Source organism: Hylobates moloch, unplaced genomic scaffold, assembly GCF_009828535.3.
Source record: "Hylobates moloch isolate HMO894 unplaced genomic scaffold, HMol_V3 SCAFFOLD_5, whole genome shotgun sequence".
NCBI classification, from domain to species: Eukaryota; Metazoa; Chordata; class Mammalia; order Primates; family Hylobatidae; genus Hylobates; species Hylobates moloch.
In genome coordinates, this window is record NW_026652280.1 from 20,892,236 (window position 1) to 20,909,171 (window position 16,936).

Here is a 16,936-nt window from a genome sequence, read left to right on the forward strand (position 1 = left end):
CATTTTTAGTAGAGACGGGGTTTCACCATGTTGGACAGGATGGTCTCGAACTCCTGACCTCAGGTAATCTGCCCGCCTCGGCCTCCCAAAGTGCTGAGATTACAGACATAAGCCACTGCGTCTGGCCCAATTTTTGTGTTTTTAGTAGAGATGGGGTTTCGCCATGTTGCCCAGGCTGGTCTCAAATTCCTGGGCTCAAGTGATCCACCCACCTCGGCCTCCCAAAGTGCTGAGATTACAGGCATGAGCCACCATGCCCAGCCTCATTTATGTTTCATATACATCTTATACACATAGCCTGAAGGTAATTTTATACAATATTTTAAATAATTTTGTGCATGATACAAAGTTTTAACTGCGACCCCTCATGACATAAGGTGTAAAATTTTCCACTTGTGGCATCATGTTGGCACTCACAAAGTTTTAGACTTTGGATTTTCAGATACGGAATGCTTAACCTGTATAAGCCAATTACCAAGGTGGCATATTTACATTGTATATTCTTTCATATTTTCATAAGAAAAAAATGGACGGATTCACCCATTAGTCATCACTCCATAAGACTTACAAGCAAAGTTTTATTAGCACATCAGCATAATAGCCGAAATCTCACATTTGAGGTGTTTACCTTGTTAACTTCATTTGTCTTTCTCTAAATCTTCACTATTTAGAGAAGGAAATTCATTTAAGTAAGATTTTAAGATGTTTCCCCATCCCTTACACAACAGTGTGGTAAATCTCGGGGAAAAAAAAAAAAAAGCTTTTGTTACATTAAAAATTCTATTTGAGAACCATTAAAAATTCTAACCAAACTTGCCTTATCATATCAATCTAATTATAAATAATAAGAGTAAATTCAGAAATTATTAAAATAACTGGAAAGATACAGAGCCAAACCGGTACTTTTTGTTTATCATTGCATGCCTAACAACAGGCCTGGAAATGTCACTTCCCTGGCAATCTGATGTTATTGCACAATGTCATGGAAGCACAATCCTGCAAAACACGGTTCAGATGAGCTCAACAGCTGGCCTTCCCATATTGAAACAAATAAATCACCAAATAAATGATTTGCTACTGACAGCACATTCTGTCTCTTTTGAAATTCTTTAACATATATGCTTTGTTAACACATTTAGGTGAAAGAATGGGGAAAAAACATAAAACATTTACTGTTAGACTTTTTGTAGAGGTACATTTCTAAGCATATCTGTATAGAACTTCAATTTACAAATTGCTTTTATATGCCCCACCTACCAATATTTCCTTGTTAAAATCTAGTTCCCACTAAAAGACTAGAAAAGACCATGCAATAATTAGGAAAAGGAAACATACGAAATATACATTCTACTAGAACCTTTTATGCTAACCCCCCCCCCCAAAGAAAACCCCACGTACTGTAGTATTTTACACATATGAATGTAAACTTTGCTGTGTGGTCATCAAGTTTTACTATACCGTGGCTCTATCAATAAAAAAATCACAAAAGACAAGAATTCTAGCGAGAAAAATACGTTTTGACAAAACAGGAAACATAAAAGTAAAGACGTGAAGCTAATTAGTTATTCAGATGGAATGAAGATCAAATGTATCATCTTAATAAGAAAAATAAAACGCTTCCATTCAACAACAGGTTTACCTTATTTTTATCTGATTTTCAACTCTTAACCTGACTTGTATAATGAAAAGAATAACGGATAATTGTAAAAACAAACATTATAAATATCTTACCATATACTCCCTTGTCTAAAAGGAGTAAAAACTCATCCACGGCATTACGCATCTCATATTCAGTAAGATCCAACAGTGAAACAACTTTGAAGTCCAGCTGTCTCAGTAAGTTAGTCAATTCGTACACATCCACCAAAGGAGCTTTGAGCTTGGGGTGCTCCCGATAATTCATATTTCCTATCAAAAGGGCAACCTTGTCCTTCGCTTTGAAAAAAAAGAAAGGGGGTGTTTAAAGAAGATATAAAGATTAAAACAAAACCTATGGAAATGGTATTATAATAAAAAAGTATGCTTTAAGATTGCATTATTTCATTTCAAATAAGATTTCATTATTATTTAATTTCATTTTAGAACTATTTATGTAGCAGATCAATATTCTCTGAGGAACACAGATGCTAAAAACATCAAACTGAAATAAAACATATTCACACTTTTGAGAGCCAGGCAAAGGATATTTATTAGCTGTATATGAAGCATAACAGTAATTAATATTAAAGTTTACTTTTATTAAATTATAACAAAAGGGATATGATATTCAACTAGACTTTTGGAGCAAATTTAAACAAGGATTTGAAATTGGGTTCCCATCAAATTAGGTTATGTTTTGCTGAGAATGGAAGAGGCTAAAACCAAGATAAATAACTAAAAAAGGGACAGGAAGAATTCCCATCAGAGTGAATGAGGGGAAATACCAAAGAGACAGAGAACTTCATGAGTACTGTATTCTTGGTTTCTGCAGTAGCCATGTGGATGTACTACTGTCTCCTCTTAGCATCTTTTAAAAATACTCCCCATTTGACTCAGATGAGGCTATTTCAGGGGTATGTGAAGATTTTGTGTATGAGTACCTTAAAAGTTCATTTTTTGAACTTAGTGCACTGAGACTTTGCTCAAAGATAATGTATTCTGATAGAAACAGCTTTTTGTGTTCATAAGAGAAAAAAAGATCTATATCTATGCCTTAAAAAGTAGCAGCTAGCTTAACCAGGTGTGTAGCCCATCTAAAACAGTGTGGAAGGCCAGACATAGCTTAGTGCTTATGAGGTCTTCAACACGGTACCTTTCTTTGATAGCCTGGAATGGGGTCAATGGTTAAAAACTCAAGACCCACTGGTATCAAAGGGAGGAAAAAATTAAAATAAAAAAAAATAAAGAACACACCAAAACCTCAAGAGCATCCCGTGACAATAAGAGCCTGTGACGGCTTTCTTCTTGAGGGCTGACAGTGGGACGTCTGCAGCACCTGTCATGGTAGCAGCAGTGATAGAAATGCCAGGGAGCAGAGAGACAGGGTGACAAGAGCACCTGCAGCACCAGCCAACTGGCTGAAGAGCCACCTGGGTAGAACCGCAGGCCACCCCCTCTGACACAGGCCAGGACTTGGTAACCAACCCCTGCCACAAAGTGCTGCTAAGTATTTATTTGTAAGTTATTATGAATACTACTCTTATGAAGTCGAAACAGGCATGAATCATCACATTGCTGACTCAACGTCTACAGTATGTAACTTCAGATGTTTCAAATCATTGAGATGATTATTTCACCAAAAATCTCTCTGGTGAAATTGCTTTTCTTTCCATAGAACACTTAAACCTAGTGTTAAAACTAGCATTAATTTAAAAGACTGTGACTCTCTCAAAGGATAAAAAAAACTCTACTTTGTGAAAAGCCTCAGTAATTTTACATCATGTCATTATTCTATATGTACATGTTCAGAGATTTCTAGCCAACTGCCCAGCCTTATGAATATATATAACAGTGAAATGATACTTAAGCCACATTATTAATTCAATGAAAAAGCTGAGAATACTCAGCATGAATTTCAATAGGAGGCAGCATAAAACTTAACATCACTTGTACTTCCTTTTTTTGAGATGGAGTTTTGCTCTTGTTGCCCAGACTGGAGTGCAATGGCATGATCTCAGCTCACTGCAACCTTCTGCCTCCCGGGTTCAAGCGATTCTCCCACCTCAGCCTCTCGAGTAGCTGGGATTACAGGCATGCGCCACCACGCCCAGCTAATTTTGTATTTTTAGTAGAGATGGGGTTTCTCCACTTAGGTCAGGGTGGTCTCGAACTCCTGACCTCGGGTGATCTGCCCTCCTCGGCCTTCCGAAGTGCTGGGATTACAGGTGTGAGCCACCGCGCCTGGCCTTATATTTCCTTTTTAAAATTTCTTTTAAAATAAACTAGTATTCTTACACTAAAGTACCCGCTATAGCAAGACTGTTAGCTGGCTAATCCACAGCATATTTTTTGTGAGTTCATCAATGCTATTAGAATAAGGATCCAACCTCAACAGAGTGACAGACTCAGATCAGTCTTCTTCTAAAGTGAGGGGAAATGCAAGAATGCATTGTCTCTGGTTTACATCATTATAGCCCAAATCACAGGTTTACAGCAAGAGGTTAAAAAGTTACTGGGGTAATAAAATGCTTGTAAATCATTCCATTTTTCCATGGAATACCATCATTTAATTATACACATCATAGATTTTTATTGGTAGAAAACAATTATAAGTATATAATAAGAAATCACTGGGTCTTTGGGGAAATAAAATTAACGTCAAACTAAGCATCATGGGATGTTTTTGCTGATATCAAATCTTTATTCACTGGTTTTGTTATCTATTTGGGAAAGAATACTTGGTACAGTTTACAGAATGCACGGGTTCAACAGTGTGAGAACTACAGGTCTTAAAACATATGTATCCATAATTGACTGTAACACTTCTAAAATTCTTCTCCGATGATAATTTTTAATAGCTAGTTCCTAAGATGTCTTAGAGCATTTCCTTGACTTTAATGGTGAAAAAGATGGTAAGTAAATCTTACCTGTCCAATCTACTTGTAAAACAGTTCCTGGGTGACAGGTGAACTGGGGTGGATGGAAGATCGAGAAGCAGCAGAAAGGGAGAGGAAAAAAGACACGACAGAGAAACGAACAATAAAACGAATTTGAGGAGGTTAAGAGTGAGGAATAAAACTTCAAGATGGCAAATATAAAGCAATTTATAATGGTTTTCAAGTGATAACATAAATGAAAGAGTTTTTCTGTGAAAAACATTTACTGTAAGAGCTACCCACAACTTCTTGAGCACAAACAATTTATTGGAAAAGTGAAACAAAAATGCCAGTGGATTCAGCAAAAGAATAATGAAGCCACTTCAGAAAGACATTTTAACTCGATCCTAAACATCTTCCAAAGTTTAATGTAATATATTCTTCAAAAACTGGTGTTATATCATTAATTCCATGTCTAATAATTCTGATTATTATGTTACTTATCTAAAGTGAGTTAATATTCAGAAGCACCTAGAAAAGCAGCTGGCATATAGTAAATGCTATTAAGTATTTGTTTAAAAATCTCATGTATTAAATCTTTTAATGACTCTCCATGTCCTACAAAATAAAGTCCCAGTTTGATGGTGTGGGTGAGGAACAGGCAGCTCAGTATTGCTGGAAGGTAGAAGACTAGGGAAGGAGTGGCTGGGGGTTACACTGGTGATGCAGTTTGGCATTCAAGGCCATTTGCATTCTAGTCCATGCCTGTCTTTCCAGCTGTGGTAGCAGGTAGCCCCCAGCAAACCACAGTATCCTTGCCCTTGTGTAGTACAGTCACCCCCACCCTGTGAATCCGGGCTGTATCGTGACTTTCTTTGAGCAACATAATATGTGTGACCCTCTGCCAGTTCAGGGTCTAAGCCTTAAGCTCTGACAGTTTCCACTTTGGAGATCCAGCCATGACATAAACAAAACAGCTACACGGAGAGACCACTCAGGGAGGGAGAAGGAATCGAGGGAAAGAGGGAGAGGGAAAGGAAGAGAAAGAAGTTGGGGGCGGGAAGAGGAGGGGAGGACAGAGAGAGACAGACAAGGAAAGGGAGAGACAGAGAGACAGAGTGAGAGGAAGAGAGAGAGAGAGAGGGAGGGAGATTTTTCAGTCTTCACAGTCTTTCACCAACCCCCACTAAGGTGCCAGGTATGTAAGCGAAGCCATCTTGAATGTTGCAGTCCCAGCCTCATCTGACTGCAACTGCATGAGAGACCCCAAGAAAGACCAGAAGAACCACCCAGTCCAACCCACAGAACAATGAAAGATAATAAAACCGATGCTGTTCTTAAGCTAGTAAATTTTGCAATGTTATTCAGCAATAAATAACTACATAACCAGTATAGCCTCCAGCCACTCCTTCCCTAGTTTTCTACCTTTCAGCAATACTGAACTACTTGTTCCTCACCCACACCATCTATTTCATGCCTCCATTCTCACCATGTCTTCACCATTTTTTCCCTCTCCTTCATTTCTGAATGAACTCTCATCCCATACATTTTCATTTTATGCCCTTGAGAGCTCCTAATTCATCCTTGAAAATCCTCACCTTGGCTTTGCCTCTTAGGTAAAGCCCTAACTCTCCTAGACTAATCTGATCACCATCTTCTATGAACAATTTCTAGATTCTTTACATATTTCTACTAGACATGTATCATGTACTATATTATTCATTTAATGTCTGCCTCCTATTAGTATCCAAAGCCTTGAATTCACAAACCAAGGCTTGTTCTCTTGTTTCATTAAGCAGTGGTCCCCAACCTTTCTGGCACCAGGGACCAGTTTTGTGGAAGACAATTTTTCCATGGACGGTGTCAGGGGAGGGGTGGTTTTGAGATGAAATTGTTCCATCTCAGATCATCAGGCATTAGTTAGATTCTCCTAAGGAGTGCGCAATAGGGTTCATACTCCTATGAGAATCAAATGTCGCTGCTGATCTGACAGGAGGCAGAGCTCAGGTGGTAATGCTCGCTCACTCGCCTCCTGCTGTGTGTCTCAGTTCCTAACAGGCCACGGACCGGTTCTGGTCCACGGCCTGGGGGTGGGGGACGCCTGTCATAAAGCACAGATGAAACATTAGATAAATGTTTGGTGAACTTCAATGATAGAAGTTGACCTGATATTCCATTTATCTTGTTATTCTTTCAATTGGGACATGTTTGAGAAAGAATATCTGGCATAATGGAGCTAACAGAGGCTATGGAATGAGAGATAGCTGGGTTTCAATCCTGTCTCAGCTACTACATTGTATAATCCTGAGCAAGTTTTATTAAACACTTACAGTTTTAAATTTTCATCTCCTAAAAATGAGGAAAAATACCTACATCTCAGGGTTAAATTATACATTTCACTAGATGAAAACACTTAGTTTATTAGTATTACTATTAAATGCATATTTGTGATTAAACCATCTTCAACAACTAACCCAGTTACATTTGGATCTTGTCATTTTGTGTACCTAAGACATACGTATGCTCCTCTCTACAGAATATGATGGCTATGCCTTTGTTCAGAACACTATTTTAATAGGTATTTCTTAATCAGTGAGGTCTGTCTGGAGAGCTAAAGAAAAGATCATGGAGCTGGAATACATGAAATCTTGCCACAAGGAATGAAACATAGCAGGAGCAGGTTTTTGTTTTTTTTTTTTTGAGACAGAGTCTCACTCTGTTGCCCAGGCTGGAGTGCAGTGGCACAATCTCCACTCACTGCAACCTCTGCCTCCCGGGTTCAAGTGATTCTTGTGCCTCAGCCTCCCGAGTAGCTGGGATTACAGGCGTGTACCACCGTGCCCAGCCTATCTTCTCTATTTTAAAGCTGAGCTCTGTTACAGAAAAATCACACAACTGATCTGAACCATTATAAATTCTTACTTTTTAAAAGTCTTAGTTGGACTCTCAATACACATTCACTTGTAGATCAGACTTGTCAGACCTTACTTCCATTTTCTTTAGCCTCTAAGCCTCTGCCATACAGTAAGATCTATATTCAGCCTTACTTTACTCTTTTTCCCTCAATCTTTTTTTTTTTTTTTTTTTTTTTGAGACAGAGTTTCAATCTCGTTGCCCAGCTGAAGTGCAATGGCACGATCTCAGCTCACCACAACCTCCGCCTCTCGGGTTCAAGAGATTCTTCTGCCTCAGCCTCCCACGTAGCTGGGATTACAGGCATGCACCACAATGCCCAGCTAATTTTTGTATTTTTAGTAGAGATGGGGTTTCTCCATGTTGGCTAGGCTGATCTCGATCTTCTGACCCCAGGTGATCCTGCCTGCCTCGGCCTCACAAAGTGCTGGGACTACAGGTGTGAGCCACCATGCCCGGCCTTTTCCTCAATTTTTTAAGCCTATTACTATGCCTAATTACTTAGAAACAAAAAACATAAACTAAAAATGTCCTCAGCTTCCCAATAAATCTATCTGTTCACCAATCTCTCCTTCTTTTTAATCTCAAAAGAGGTTTCAACATTCTGATTAAAGCCAATTTCTCTTGTTTTCACCTTGGCCCAAATCCCTATCATCTCTTTTAGGAACTTGCTCTATAAATTGTCCTCTCTTTGATGGATCACTCTACTACACAGTCTCAACAGATACTGCCTTTCCAAATGTAAATATCCTCACATTTTCCCCTACCAAAACACTTTGAATATATGCCCTATCTAGTTAATTTCAAATCACTCTTTCTTTCCAACAAATCAATATGTACTGTCTTCATTTGTTCACTTCTGAATCTTTCTTTTTCCACTATTTTATACATTGTATCCATGTTTAAATTCCCAGCATAACTCAGTAACTGACACATTATTAGGCACTTTCAACATTCCACTCAAAGCCACCAATCACATCTTCAGTGGCTGAATCCAATGGACAAATTTTAGACATATTTTGTCTGGCTTCTGCCAACATCAAGATGTTAGCTATTTTTACCATCTTTAAATGTTAATCTGCTAAACTTTTATCTGCTAAAGTTTTCTCCCTTACATTTTCTTGTCCCAGGCATTCTTCAAATGCAACTGTTCATTTACATTTTATCCTAAATTCTTTTCTCTTCCCATTGGAGAAGACAGGGGAGCAAACGCTAAAGCTACTGCAGCCCTTGTGATTTCTATCCCTCACCAAGAGACAGCACTAACCACTTCCTCCTCTATGCTAACTATGCAGCATGTACATGTTTCTTTCTGTACGCATGTCTGTTTGCATATTGTGAGAAACACACAAATCACTCCACAGAAGTTGACTTGACCCTAGAAACTGAATTTGTAATCATTTTTAAGCCTCCTCTTCTAAACCTTCTTTTAAAGATACAAAAAAAATAAAACATTTGGTCCCAACGTTATTCAAATATTTCTTTAAAAAATCAAATTAAAATGTCTTAAATTCCTTCTGGAGTTATACACAATAATTATACTTTGATCATGCATTTTAAAGCTCTACTCACCCAAAGGCTGGTCAGTTGTTTGCTCTTTATTATCTATACAAAGATAAAAAAAGCAAAACATGTAAGATCCATGGTATATTTCCAGAGTGTAAAGATACATGAAAAGTATATAACATCAGCAGCATCACTTACAGAATATAGTTTCTACTCTTCAGATTTTTAATAAAAACACTCTTGAATGGAAAAAAACGATGGTGGTGTTCACAATAGGAAGTAGCAGTAGTTACCATTTCCTGATGCCTCAGCTGGCACCGTTCTATATGCTTTATATATAACAGATCTAATGAAACCTCACTCTACCCTATGAGGTGCCTACTATTATTAACCCCATTATATAGATAAAGAAATTAAGGCAGAGAGAGATTAAAGTCACTTGCCCAAAGTTATGAAGCTAGTAAGTAGCAAACCTGGATACTAACTTAGGGAGTCTCCTTCTAGATTCTATGCTTTCACCCTCTACATAAAATAATATCCCTCCCCGTACCTGAAGCACCATGTAGGGAAACATGTAGTTCATCAGTTGTGTGTCCACTGCTGTCGAGAGATAACTTTGTACTACTGGTAAAATAAATGCCACTGAAGCCTATTAAAAGCTTTCCCTATACAACATTCTTCTTTTAAACCTAAATTTTTGGGAATTTAGGGAAATAAGGAAATTGTAGGAAATAAGGAAAAACTCAAAGGGCCAGGAAAATTTTAGAATCTTAGTGGTGGCTAGTCACAAAAGTTTTTCTGAAATAACTTTTCATAACGTTCATTAAAGAAAAGCAAGAATTAACAGACTAATTTAGGAAAGGGGATTCTATCCAGACCAAGAGAAACAATTACTAGGATGGTTTTTGACAGTTCAAGACCTACTTGAAACAGGTCTCACTGAGGCTTTATGTGAATTTGAGGACACCACAGCAAGGAGAATGACGCACAGGTAATGGGGACTTTCTGCTGTGTCTAATTTGCCTATATACAGTCAGCACAGCCCAATGGCATTCACAGTAATAGATGTTTGCTAATGCAGTATGAGTATGACACTAAGCAAACTAGTAATGATGCTAAAATAATGAGAAATAAGTGGAGAAGTAATAGGGTTTTCTACAAATATTAAATGACATAACAACCTTCTTAATCTACTCCTGAAAGGTTTTATTTTCAGATCTATCCACAGGTTCCATCATTGTCTTTCAGAAAGCCTACACTAGGTTGATATCCTGTGTCTTCATGTAGTTCTCACTGTTGATATGCCTTTTATCGCAGTTGAAGGCTTAACTTGTTAGAAATCTGTTCTAATTAAAATTAGCCTACAGAGTTCTACCTACTCTTGACAACTGTCACTCATTAAGAAATGGTCACTGACCAACCCGCCTGTACGGTGCCAATGATCCCCACAAACACACTTCTTACTCCAGATATAGGCACCCACCCAACTAGTTCAGATACGCTCTATGACTGAGTCACCGAGAAAAAGGTCCCAGGGGTCTGATCAGTTCAGAAATGTTACCCCTGTCACTCTGTCAAACACTGCTTCCTGCTTTCAGATTAAAGATCATGTACTTCCCCCATTAACTTCCTTGTTATGATATAAGAAGTAATACACAATGATAATACATTGAGGTTTTATGTTATCTCAAACACTTCTTTTCTACCCTTACAGTTTTATAACCTAAAATATTTTTAATGTATCACTTGTATAAAATTGTACTTCATGTAGTTAATTTCAACCTTAAATTATATTATTTCAATAAAGAGAAAAAAGTTACTAGTATTACTATAACAAAAGAGTACCTACGGTAACTTTACTGCATTCAACAACCTAAAAATCTAAAACTAAAGTTTTATGTTTGGATTACTCACCAGGATGACCAAGATTATTTAATTCATCTAAAACAAAGTAAGAGAGAATAGATTAAGTAATCTAAATGCCAATTTAGCACAAATAGTAAGACTAATCAAAGTAGTTTTGAGCCAGTGCATCATGTTACAGTGTTTTATCAGTTTACAACTTTTCAAATTAAATGAAGCCATGCAAATACTGAATAGCAAAGAATAGTGAATATTGCTGTGCTTATCATTTAGGACTTCTAAGCTATCACTGTTTTCATTAAGTGACAAAAACTAGGCTCTTTCATAATTTATTCATAGTTTTAGATATTCTGGCCGATTAAAAACAGTAATCTCAAATGATCTTTTTTTTAAGTCAACTTTTAATTTTAGAACATTTTAATGTTTACAGAACTACTGTGAAGGTAGTGCAGAGAGAGTTCCTATATACCCCATGCCCAGTTTCTCTATTATTAACATCTTATGTTAGCATAGTGTATTTGTCACATCTAATGCTAGAATAGTATATTTGTCACAACTAATGAACCATTAATGGTCTTTTTTGCTTAGGGACTCCATTCAGGATCTCACATTACAACTGCTTGTGTCTCCCTAGGCTTGTATCTTCTTGGTTCTGACACCTGCTCAGGTGTTCCTTGTCTGTGATGACACTGACAGTTTTGAGGAGTAACTGTCGGGTATTTTGTAGAATGTCACTCAACTGAGATTTGATGTTTTTCTCATGGTTAGATTCATAGTTTCTCAAGGTGTAAGGTGTTTTTGGGAGAAATAGTGGTTTCAGAATTAACCTGTACCCCCATGGGACATCTTATCATGGCCAATGGATAGGTAAAATAAGCAATAACATTATAGATATCTATTTTTTTCAAGTTTTATGAAGATAAAAATTAACATTAACAATAAATTACAAATGTTATATACTATTCATACGTTTTTTTATGTAGAAACTTTATTCTTATGTTACATAAAATCAATTGAAGAAGGTCTGAGTCAGCACATGGGTTATGTGGAATTTTTTTTGCCTTCAGTATTAGGCTCAACTCATTCCCAGTTACTTAGTTACTTAGGTCAGCAGCACCGTACTCTTTCACCCCTCTTCAGTGAGGCTGTATCATACATTTGCAATACAGTTAGGTTCTTTTCTCATAGTCTGTATTCCATCTTGGAACCCCCCTCCTCTGACCTCCTAAATGATTAAAATTTGTATACATGTATTCAACATTAATCATATAGAATAGTTCCACTGCCCTAAAAAAAATCCACCTATTCAACCCGCACCCCTCATCCTGATCAAGTATCTTTTTTTCATTCATACATAATAATTGTACGTATTTATGGGATACATAGGATATTTTGACACATGCATATGATGTATAATGATCAAATCAGGGTATTTAGGATATCCATCATCTCAGACACTTACTTCTTTGTGTGGGGAACATTTCACTTCTAGCTATTTTGAAAGACATGGTAAATAGCTGTTACCTATTGTCACCCTACTGTGCTATCAAACACTAGAACTTATTCCTTCTAACTGCAGGTCTGTATCTATTAACCAACCTCTCTTCATCCACCCCCAAGCCTCTTCCCAGTCTCAATCTATGAGATCAACTTTTTTAGCTCCCATAGATAAGTAAGAACATATGATATTTGTCTTTCTGTGCCTGGCTTATTTCACTTAACATAATGACTGTTCCATCCATGTGGCTGCAAGTGACATCATTTCATTCCTTTTTTATGGCTGAATAGTCTGATCAAGTCTCTTGAACAAAATACACAAAATGAAATAGAGGACACCATGCTAAATAGGTAAAAAATATATATATATAATAAAGGACACTGTTCATATGCAATTCTCAACTTTGTGGACTTCCATTGAAAAAAATTTGGATCTAATTTTTTCCTCTGAGACTTCTGGAGAAACTTCGTAACTGGATTTTCATCTCTATGTGTTCTAAATAGAGTTATTTGAAAATTATTATTTAACAGTGTGCTTGCTACTGCAAAAATTATGGAGAATATTGCAGGTATAGAAGCAGCACAGCAAGGTGATAATTCACATGCATCACCTTGGAGCCAAACAGCAGTGCTAACTTATATTTATTCTTAGAGGTTTCCAACATTAGGAAGACTTAAAAACCATGCAATTCGGCAAAAAGGATTAGGAGAGGAAGAGGAGTTCGATTAGGATTTCTTCACATGGCTTCCCTCAAACAGGGTTACAGATCATGGGATTAGAACTCCCTTACAAGAGAGAATTCTTGTTTGCAACTATATATTAGGATGAAAACAGTAATTATAGTATTTCAAAGTGATACTATAGAGACATGAAGGACAGGAAAATCAGAAAATATAAAATTTAACATTTCCTTACTTTACCCAAGTAGAGCCTAAGCTTATGTAATAGAGGCAGAAATTGAAAAAAATACTTTGCCATCCACAAATCTAATTTTGCAAAACAATGTGACATCACACTAAGGAAAGATGATCCAAGTTTTTATATTTACTCATTATAATTTAAGTACAATGCTTTGGCTAATTAAAACAAATTAGAACTTTATGTTGAAATAGATTTTCAGTTCCCTTTACATATTATGGTAAAGGTGACATGGTAGATTATCTAGAGTCTTGTAGCTTCAAAAAATCCTGATCAATTTTATCTTAATACAGAATATTTAATATTTCATAAAACATATGTTAAACAATCTCCTCTCCTGAAACTTTTATAAAAACTAAATTTCATTTGAGAGCATCTAATCATGGCTAAAGGACAGACAAAATAATCTAAAACAAATATCCATGATCATATAGCCACCTATCTTTTTTACAAATTTTATGTAGATAAAAATTAACATTAAGAATTAATTGCAAATGTTCACTACTCAAAAGATACAATGCAGGAACTTTGTTCTTATATGTAATATTAAAAGAAAGTCAACTGAAGATTAGTTATGGTAATACTGTGTCAATTTAATCGTGTCTGTCCATTTATAAAACTTCAAAGATTAAAATACAATATTCTTCAATCAAAATCATTTCTTACAGCTAGTATTTTTTCCATCACTGCACTCAGTAAGCTAAGAGCACTCCACCAATCCCAAGAGTAACTAGCATGCAGGAGATTTGGTTTCAAACCGAAGACTTACACTACCTTCAGTGCACTCCACTGCCTCATCTGTTCTTCCTTGTTTCAGAAAAAACAAATTTGAATATATTGTAATTCATGATCTTAAGAAGGGCAGCCGTCAAGCAAATAGAGATTAATATAGAGATATGTTGGCAAACCAACACATGCATTAATACCTCCTACTATGAACAATATAACTATAAATATATTAAGCTGAAATATAACAAATTCCCAAATAATGCAGTTAAGAATGGGATTGTTGATTAATAACCTTTCTTTCCTTTATATGTGTATGTTTTAAAAAATGTTTTATTAAAAATCTTTTTCTTTTATTATTATTATTATTTTTAATTCAACGTCCCAGCCTGAAGCAATCCTCCCACCTTAGCCTCCCAAGTAGCTGGGACCAAGTGCATGCCACCATGCCTAGCTAATTTATTTATCTATTTGTATTAGAGATGGAGCCTCACTATGTTGCCCAGGCTGGTCTCAAACTCCTGGGCTCAACTGAACCACCAACCTTTGGCCTCCAAAAGTGATGGGATTACAGGTGTGAGCCACTGCACCTGGCCAAAAATCTTTTCCCACTGAATCAAGTTTTTTGTAGCTAAAGCTTTAAAGAATACATATTTTATCATAAATGTTGAAAATAAACTGTAACTAAAATAATTTAAATAAAATGGCTTTTTTTCCTGATTCTTTTTGCTTTCTGTGAACCTAGATTATGATTTTAGTATGCATTCTTTCAAATTTCAATATAAACAATATAACTTCTAATACTTAAAATATCATTAAATAGTATGGGGTAAAAAGCATAATTTCCTTTGCTTAAATATTGCAGTTTATATAGCTTATATTATAGTCCACTTGTCAGAACACTGGGGAAATACTTCTTACCTATGATGATTTCTACCTTTTTGCTATCTTGACTGTCTCGATCATTATACACATGACACCAGTAGGTTCCTTGGTGTTCCAAATCCACATAAGGCACCTATATCAATATTAGAACATGTAAATGCTTCCTCTTCAATTTTAATGGCTTGGAGAAAAAGTCATTTTGCGTTTTAAAAATACCCTCCAAAACATAACATCTTAGAAGGCTTTAGACATTGTTACATTAGCTCCATTCATCAGGTTAAATACCAGCAAGTAAATGTTGTAATGATTCCAACAGTGCTGAGTTTCATGCAATACTATTTGACATTTTACATATAAGCCTGAGTTGAATTCTAGCACTTTAGCAAATATAAGAGCTAGTTAATATGAAATCATAAGGGACTTTAAATAAAAATACTGAAAACATTAAAACATCTGAAAGGATATGAGTTTTAATGTTCACCTTATATTTCAATTGTACCATTTGTTTTACATGTTAACTCCCCCAAAAGCCCCCAAAATCAACTTCCTACCATGTATAGCTTTTTGGTCTCATGTGTTAATGGTAATTCATTTTTGAACCACTGGTAGTGAGGAATAGGGCTTCCAACAGCAACACACTGTAAAACCAATGTGCTGCCTGGCATCAGCTTTTGGGAAGTTGGTTCAACACAGATTTGCAACTTGGATTCAGAGACGCCATCAACACTTCCTTAAATTAAAAGAAAGAATAAAATCTCTAGGTTAAAAATAAAAATAAAATTTCCCTATAATTAAAGAGATGTGTCAAGTTCCCCCTTCATTTGTTACAATCTTTAATAACATTTCCCAAACTGTTTTAAAAAACTATAGCACTCGTAGAAATATTAAGAGATATTCTGTGGCCAAAAGAATGCTGTGGACAAATAAACTTAGAAAATTCTGGGTTAAACAAGGTTAAACACATTTCTCGACTGCAGGACTTCTCAAAGCTTTCAAAGTGCTAGTATGTATTGTCAGTCAAGGAGAGGAATATAGTTCAAGTGTCTTCCAAATGTGTTCGGCTGCAGAATCTTTTTGATAGAGGTAAACAACTTATTAACATCTTGAGTGATATTGGCATTTAACATGGAAAACTCTATGTTCCGTTCTTTGACATACTGAAATGTTTTGTAACCCACACTGAATAAATATGGGTGAGTTATCACTAACATTTCTACCCCAGGCAGATATTAGACATCATTTACTTAACACTCATTTAATACTCTTTAAGTTCCCTGAAGGCAAAGAGCTTGTCAATTTTATGCAACGAGTCCCCATTATGAAACTCAGTGTCTAACACATTACAGGTGATCAGTAATATTCGTTGAATGAATATGATTCCATTTATAAATATATTATTACATGCACAAAAATAGTCTAGAAAGATATACGTTGCTCTCTTAATTCATCAGGATTATTTCTGGAGACTGCTCCACTCCCACACGGACACCTTACCTGGGCTTTGATATCCTGTTCTGGGTCATCCCAGTCCCTTCCCACCGCCTCCCACCCCACACAAATGTCTACCATGTTTGGCGCCACCTAATGCCTTTAGAACTGAGTTGACAAGGAGGGGTAAGCCAGCTGAATGTTTTACAAAATTTTAAAAGCAGAGCGTGAGCTGCCATTAGGGTAACCAGTGGTCTCAGTTTGCCTAGGACAGAAAGGTTTCCCAGAATGCAGCACTTAAAAGTGCTAAGACTAGGAAAGTCCTGGGCAAACCAGATGGCTGGTCACCCCTAGCAGGCATGACCAATTAGATCCTCAAGGAACCCCAGCTGCAAAAGATTCTGCCTCACTCACCAACTCCCTCTCTCGGGCCCTTCTCAAGTGCTCTTGCAGAAGGCGAAGGAGAGGAGAGCTAAAAGATCACCTGTGAAGTGCAGGTCCACAGGGCCTGTTGAAGGCTGATGGCACAACAGAGGCCTGAGAGAAACCCTTGGAGGCCCACAAGGCCCTCAGTGAATGCAGTGCCTTTGCTTTCCAAGGCTGGCTGGGGGCAAGGCAGCTAGGCAGGGGGGTCTCAGACCCCCTGAGACATAGAAGAGACAAGGGTGGGGTTGGAGAACAAAAA

At 36.8% G+C, this 16,936-nt stretch overlaps 1 protein-coding gene across 3 annotated transcripts in view; it reads right to left on the reverse strand.

Moving 5' to 3' along the window:
• Window positions 1-16,936, reverse strand: part of MALT1 (MALT1 paracaspase) — a 73,660-nt gene that overhangs the window by 23,446 nt on the left and 33,278 nt on the right. For 2 of the 3 annotated variants that reach the window (XM_032152169.2, XM_058438292.1), the window contains exons 5-10: window positions 15,375-15,553; window positions 14,860-14,956; window positions 13,987-14,019; window positions 10,848-10,874; window positions 9,000-9,032; window positions 1,732-1,935 (exon numbers count right to left, since the gene is read on the reverse strand). In XM_032152169.2, the coding sequence (XP_032008060.1) occupies window positions 1,732-1,935; window positions 9,000-9,032; window positions 10,848-10,874; window positions 13,987-14,019; window positions 14,860-14,956; window positions 15,375-15,553 (573 nt within the window). The remainder of the gene's footprint in view (window positions 1-1,731; window positions 1,936-8,999; window positions 9,033-10,847; window positions 10,875-13,986; window positions 14,020-14,859; window positions 14,957-15,374; window positions 15,554-16,936) is intronic. The other variant, XM_032152172.2, reaches the window with a different exon arrangement.